This window comes from Nansenia antarctica, assembly GCF_963989245.1.
Source record: "Nansenia antarctica genome assembly, chromosome: 3".
Taxonomy (NCBI): domain Eukaryota; kingdom Metazoa; phylum Chordata; class Actinopteri; order Argentiniformes; family Microstomatidae; genus Nansenia; species Nansenia antarctica.
Genome location: NC_137688.1, coordinates 160,201 through 167,700, shown reverse-complemented (window position 1 = coordinate 167,700; position 7,500 = coordinate 160,201). Strand labels below are relative to the sequence as shown.

Sequence of the window (7,500 nt, the reverse complement as noted above, 5' to 3'; positions counted from 1 at the left end):
GACAGACAGGTGACCAGACAGACAGGTGACTAGACAGGTGATTAGATGTTATGGTTATGTGGTATAGTTTGTCCACCTGTGTTGAATTATTGAAAACTTAACGCGTGTTCTTCCGAGAGGAAACGAGTGATTTATTTTGTCTTTTCTTCTGTATGATATATTATGTTCTGGACTTAATTAATATAAGTTAATATGTTCAAAAGGTGGACATGTAATGTCATGCCATTTTTGTGTTCAAAATGTGTTTTGAAACGTTTTATTTTTATTTGCAATTTTAATTTCTATGTTTTAAAACAGGATTTTACAAAAACAACATCAACATGCGGTCGTTGTTGTTGTTGCTATGCCTCTGCTTCTGTTGCATCATTTCCCTTCATCCACAGTGTCAGCCTGCTGTAGTCATGCGGGTTTGGCTGTGCTGGTTTCTCTGTGAGTTTAACGGTTTTTGTTGTGCTTTCGGTTTAGTGTTTTTGTATTGTGTGAAGGAGACAGCCTTGTAGAACCACTGATTTAAACCTTCTTCCCTAAATTTAATTGATTTGTTTATAGTCTCATCCAACTCACACGATGCGCGAGCTAACTAATCTCCCTGTCTGCTAAACTCTGCTGCTGTTGAAATAACTTTTAGCGTCAGGCAGCTAGGTACAGTTCCAGACAGCGTGGAGAAACACAGTCACAGTAAACTGTTTTAGAAGTGATTCTGCAGGTGTTAAGGTCAGGGCTGCCGCTACTTACACACGCATCATTGTTAGACCACCGTTAGTGCTAGCGACATCCTTTTAGCACCATTAGTACTAGCGCTATCCCCCCCCTAAGGTTAGCCGCGCATTGATCATTTTCTTTGTTTTCAGGCAAAAAGAAAATGTGTCACCTTTTTGGGCCATCACCAGTTTGCACCCCTGCCCATATTTATTGACTCTGATTTGATTTATTATTATTATTATTTGTATTATTATTATTGTAATTTGAATGTTAACAGAAGACCACCTGTGCTGGTTTGAAGCCACTCATGCTCAGCTGTGACATCATCTTTAGTTTCATGTTCATAGGTTTATTTAATTTCCCCCAAACATTGAATATGTTAAATTCCAGTAAATGTACTGACCAAAACCCTAACCTTAACCCTTACCTAACCTTAACCCTTACCTAACCTTAACCCTGACCTAACCTTAACCCTTACCTAACCTTAACCCTGACCTAACCGTAACCCTGACCTAACCTTAACCCTTACCTAACCTTAACCCTTACCTAACCTTAACCCTGACCTAACCTTAACCCTTACCTAACCTTAACCCTTACCTAACCTTAACCCTGACCTAACCTTAACCCTTACCTAACCTTAACCCTTACCTAACCTTAACCCTTACCTAACCTTAACCCTGACCTAACCTTAACCCTGACCTAACCTTAACCCTTACCTAACCTTAACCCTGACCTAACCTTAACCCTGACCTAACTGTAACCCTGACCTAACCTTAACCCTTACCTAACCTTAACCCTGACCTAACCTTAACCCTTACCTAACCTTAACCCTGACCTAACCTTAACCCTGACCTAACCTTAACCCTTACCTAACCTTAACCCTGACCTAACTGTAACCCTTACCCCCTTACCTAACTGTAACCCTTACCCCCTGACCTAACCTTAACCCTGACCTAACCTTAACCCTGACCTAACCTTAACCCTTACCTAACCTTAACCCTGACCTAACCTTAACCCTGACCTAACCTTAACCCTTACCTAACCGTAACCATTTTAAATCTCAACTTCAATGGGGTTATGTCAGAGTTGGTCGTCCCAAGCATCTTAGCATCTACCTGTTGTTTAAGAGCCAGCTTAAAACCAATGACAAGGTAACTGGCGATACGTCCCCAGTCAGTTGACTAAATGAATACCTCTCATTGGATGGTTTACTATGACACTCCGGGTTTCTAAACTGTGGGGAAACATGTTGTGGGTTTTGTACTGTAAGTGTTTTTATATGTCCGTGTTTTTAGCCACACTGCTGGTCTGTTTTTATGTATGAATAAAACTTCACCAGATACTGACTTCTCCTGTCTGCTGGTCCTTCTGATTAGGGTTAGTCAGCTATGTACCAGCTTATGTACCAGCTATGTACCAGCTTATGTACCAGGTATGTACCAGCTTATGTACCAGCTATGTACCAGCTTATGTACCAGGTATGTACCAGCTATGTACCAGGTATGTACCAGCTATGTACCAGGTATGTACCAGCTATGTACCAGCTATGTACCAGGTATGTACCAGGTATGTACCAGCTTATGTACCAGGTATGTACCAGCTATGTACCAGGTATGTACCAGCTATGTACCAGGTATGTACCAGCTATGTACCAGGTATGTACCAGCTATGTACCAGCTATGTACCAGGTATGTACCAGCTATGTACCAGGTATGTACCAGCTATGTACCATCTATGTACCAGGTATGTACCAGCTATGTACCAGCTATGTACCAGGTATGTACCAGCTATGTACCAGGTATGTACCAGCTATGTACCAGCTATGTACCAGCTGTGTACCAGCTATGTACCAGGTATGTACCAGCTATGTACCAGCTATGTACCAGCTATGTACCAGCTATGTACCAGCTATGTACCAGCTATGTACCAGGTATGTACCAGGTATGTACCATACAGGTGAGTGTACCTGCACATCTACAGACACATACAGGTGAGTCTACATAAACATTTTCAGTGTGTTATAGCGGTTGTACCGAATGATGTGATATTTGAGGACATTCATAACAGGGAGCGGAAAAGTGCATTTATCAAACATTTAAGAGAGAGCTGGCTACTTTTCTTCTCACTCAGAGGGTCTGCTGCAGGGGTCTTAATGATGTCATATCCTGTCACATGATGATTATCAGTTGATTTGATCCAAAATGGTGCCTTGAAATTGGTTGCTCCGAATGATATCAGTGAAATCTTTTTTTTGTGACAAAAGTGATTTGAAGAAAGCAAACATTTCTACATAGAAATCCTTAACCATTTTGCAGTATATAGTTATAAACCCTTGTAAAATGATGCCAGAATGTTTATACTTGTAATATCATTTTAGATATTTTAATGGCACATTAGCTGGTTGCATTTGTGTTCGGACGGTTGTACCAAATGACTTTTCAACCCTTTAGAGCTGAAAGTGCCTGAATTTGTAACAAATCACCATAAACTATTTATGTATTCAATAAAGGAGAGCAAATAGTGTTAGTTAACATAATGTATATAGATATTAATTGTACATTTTTGAAAATATTACATTCGGACACAAAATGTACGCGTCACGTCATTGACCCTCTTACATCGCTCCAGGACAGATGTAGTGTCTGATTTGGTGTTTCAGTGTTTCCCCATGAGCCCTTCGTTGTTAGAAGCAGATGTCGGAGATGACAGTTATATGACGTCAGCAGACGGAGATGACAGTTATATTACTGATGATCTCAGGACCGCAGATTCAAACCGACAGTTACATTCAGCAGCACAGACTTTGTCACTCAACACCTCACTCACTCAGTCTAACTATTTTATTGTAATTAAATGGTGAAAAAAAATCAGTGTACCTGTCTCTTGTTTTTATGAACGAGTTAACATTATTCATTAAAAATCCTTGAAATTATTTGAGATCGAAACAATCTATTGGATAATTCATGTACAGAAATGCACTGCAGTACTAACTAATGAACGCATGAGGGCGCCATCATCACGGCCAATATAGCATGCCTTCGTACTCGACTGAATTAAAACAATGAAAGGTGTTGACACGCACTCCTCAATATGTCAATAATGTGTACATCCCACACAGTTGGTTTTCTAGCTAGCCAGTTAGATAAATATCTCACTGAAGTTAGTCTTGTCCACTTTTTAGTTTGGTGGTGGGCAGCAGGAACCATAGCAGTCAGTGTTGGAGCAAGGGGGACGCATTTGCGAGCGCACCAGGCTTGTTGTCAAGAGCCGTTGCTAAGGGCGAAGTGTTGGACATTGGACAACATCAAATATATCTTTCTTTCTTTTTTTCCATTTGGTCTATAGATCTGCCCTAACCCTAGAATGTATAGTTGTACATGTGTTTGTTCATAGTGCTGTGCTCCTACCTGCGTAACCCAAATGTGTACATTAGTATTCATGTCCATATGTACTGTACACAGCAACACATAACAGACTCAAACAGCCTTTTAATACTTCAAATGTAAACAAATAATATTGAACATCAGAATATAATTACCATGGAACTGTAGGACAATTTTTCTCATCTTTTTTTTCTCTTACAAACGACAAATGCATCGTAGTTTCACGTGTCTCTTCTGAAGTCTGTCCATAGTCCAGGGCACAGAGCTTGGCTGGTATAAAGTGCTTGGTGTGAGGGACTACAATACATGCTGTAGGCCACGCCCCCACCAGGACCAGTAGGTGCTGTGCTGTACTGAGCTGTACTGGTCTGTACTGGGCTGTACTGAGCTGTACTGAGCTGTACTGGGCTGAGCTGTACTGAGCTGTACTGAGCTGTCCTGGGCTGTACTGGGCTGTACTGGGCTGTACTGAGCTGTCCTGGGCTGTACTGAGCTGTACTGAGCTGTACTGGGCTGTACTGAGCTGTCCTGGGCTGTACTGGGCTGTACTGGTCTGTACTGGTCTGTACTGAGCTGTACTGGGCTAGGCTGTACTGGGCTGTACTGGGCTGTACTGAGCTGTACTGGGCTGTACTGAGCTGTACTGGGCTGTACTGGGCTAGGCTGGGCTGTACTGGGCTGTACTAGGCTGTACTGGGCTGTACTGGGCTGGGCTGGGCTGTACTGGGCTGTACTGGGCTGTACTGGGCTGTACTAGGCTGTACTGGGCTGTACTGGGCTAGGCTGTACTGGGCTGGGTGTAAAACTATGGTGAGGTCACCTATGGTGTTACTCTGTTACATCCTTGTTTTGGTCTCAGAGTCTGATTGGCTGGTGCCTTTGGAAAGGTTTGGCTCTCAAATTGACCAGACAGGATTAGAAATACCAGTCAGTACAGTACACCGAGTTAGAGGAAGTGGTCTATATATATATATGAGTCATACACACAGTAGTTGTGTTGGCAATGGTGCAGTTAGTTACTACTATGAGTGTTGAACTGTGTGATCGCCGGGTCGAGGCCAAAGCTACTCTGAGTGATACTAGTTACTGGTGCTGCTGGTTACTGGTGCTGGTAGCAACACTCCTGTCGGCTGTGGCTGATGTTGGCTGTTTGAATAACGATAAACATGATCTTCAATATGTACATCTCCAACTGTGACATGACTCCTCCCACCTCCTCCCCTCTGACTCCTCCCACCTCCTCCCCTCTGACTCCTCCCACCTCCTCCCCTCTGACTCCTCCCACCTCCTCCCCTCTGACTCCTCCCACCTCCTCCCCTCTGACTCCTCCCACCTCCTCCCCTCTGACTCCTCCCACCTCCTCCCCTCTGACTCCTCCCACCTCCTCCCCTCTGACTCCTCCCACCTCCTCCCCTCTGACTCCTCCCACCTCCTCCCCTCTGACTCCTCCCACCTCCTCCCCTCTGACTCCTCCCACCTCCTCCCCTCTGACTCCTCCCACCTCCTCCCCTCTGACTCCTCCCACCTCCTCCCCTCTGACTCCTCCTCCCCTCTGACTCCTCCCACCTCCTCCCCTCTGACTCCTCCCACCTCCTCCCCTCTGACTCCTCCCACCTCCTCCCCTCTGACTCCTCCCACCTCCTCCCCTCTGACTCCTCCCACCTCCTCCCCTCTGACTCCTCCCCTCTATCCCTTCTGGCACTTCCACTGTTGACAGAAAGACATGTCCCCATGTAAGTACTGGATCCATTTATCAGTGTCTGCCCGACTTCACAACTATATATATATATATATCAAATATATACCACCAAATCTCTCTCCAATGGTCACTCATGTTAATAGGGTATTTACAATAGTATTATAATAGTGTAGGAGTCGATAGATTCGAAGATTAGAATTTGGTGGCTCCAAAGACCGACAATACAGTAGTAGTCCAACAACAATTGCACATGTGTGAAGTTTGAACAGTAACAGCACATCTCTGTAGGGGGCAGTATGGAGGGTGGAGGGGGCAGTAACAGCACATCTCTGTAGGGGGCAGTATGGAGGGTGGAGGGGGCAGTAACAGCACATCTCTGTAGGGGGCAGTATGGAGGGTGGAGGGGGCAGTAACAGCACATCTCTGTAGGGGGCAGTATGGAGGGTGGAGGGGGCAGTAACAGCACATCTCTGTAGGGGGCAGTATGGAGGGTGGAGGGGGCAGTAACAGCACATCTCTGTAGGGGGCAGTATGGAGGGTGGAGGGGGCAGTAACAGCACATCTCTGTAGGGGGCAGTATGGAGGGTGGAGGGGGCAGCATCAGGGGTCATGCTTTGGCACACGTGCTTTAGACTCCAGATCCTGCATGTGGCTCAGCGGAAAGCATGCAATACATCTCTATCAACACAAGGCAGTTATGTCGTTCTAACGCCACAGATTTACGTACAGATATCAACCTTGTTACTGTACGACTTTCCCATGACCAAGAGAAAGTACTTTTTTCTCTTTTTGTTTTGTTTTAAAGGATTGTATCTTTAAAGAGCAGGTATCTGACATCCTTCCACAGGTCTTAAAGCATCGCTGCGCTTCTGTCTGTCCAGAACGTTCCACAGCCTGTTCCTATCTGCTCCCATGGGATTTCAGATTGGAGTGTTCATCTCTTTCTCCACCAGGACAGACAGACAGACACTGTGCTGCACAATACGACAACAACAACAACAACAACAACAACAACAACAACAACAACAGATATTCATCTTTTCAGCCTGTTTAAAACTAAAATGATCAAATACATTTCTGTCATTTGGGATCGGGAACAGACGGGAACAGACGTCTTCAGTTCCTTAAACTGGACTTTGTAACGAAGAGAGAAAGTAATAGACCCTGAAATGTCCATGGTTACTGGCAGTGAACAAGAGAGGAGAGCTGTAAAGCACACAGAACTGTTGTAAAGCACACAGAACTGTCGTAAAGCACACAGAACTGTTGTAAAGCACACAGAACTGTTGACTCCACACGCGTTAGCAGGAGACCGAGCTGACGAGCACCTGGCCCATCCTCGTCCCCGTGGTTACCGTTAGTACATTTCTCTTTTTCTTTTGCATTGATTGGCTTAGTTAGTTTCATTGAACAGTTTCATCTTCAGTGTTGAACGTCTGCCCCTCCGTGCGACACCCTCTATGCAGTCCACTGAGGAATAAAAAATACAAATAAAAAATCTCAAAAGAAGAAGTAGAAAAGTGACAGACTGGTCCGTCTGTCAGACGTGTGGTTCACACACAGCTCTCCCTGGCTGCCTGGTCTGTGAGGAAGGTGTCCAGCTGAGGAACGTCCACGGCCACCGCGTCTCTCTTGTTCATGGAAATGTCTTTGAGGTGCTGGTCCTCGTCACTTTGGTCCTTGGCAAAATTGACAAACACCTGAGGAAAGAAAGAG

General features: G+C 44.8%; 2 protein-coding genes across 2 annotated transcripts in view; one reads left to right on the top strand and one right to left on the bottom strand.

The window, feature by feature from the left end:
- LOC308153656 (claudin domain-containing protein 1-like) overlaps positions 1-1,260 on the top strand; it is a gene marked incomplete at its 5' end in the record, with an annotated part of 20,192 nt that extends 18,932 nt beyond the window's left edge. The window contains one exon of the mRNA XM_080526851.1: positions 1-1,260. This exon is cut by the window's left edge and continues 47 nt beyond it.
- Positions 1,261-5,766: 4,506 nt separating this feature from the next.
- The window catches only part of LOC308153178 (phospholipid-transporting ATPase ABCA1-like), an 84,774-nt gene continuing 83,040 nt past the window's right edge, over positions 5,767-7,500 (bottom strand). Inside the window, exon 46 of the mRNA XM_080526264.1 lies at positions 5,767-7,484. Coding sequence (XP_080382390.1) covers positions 7,338-7,484 — 147 coding nt within the window. The 3' untranslated portion in view covers positions 5,767-7,337. The remainder of the gene's footprint in view (positions 7,485-7,500) is intronic.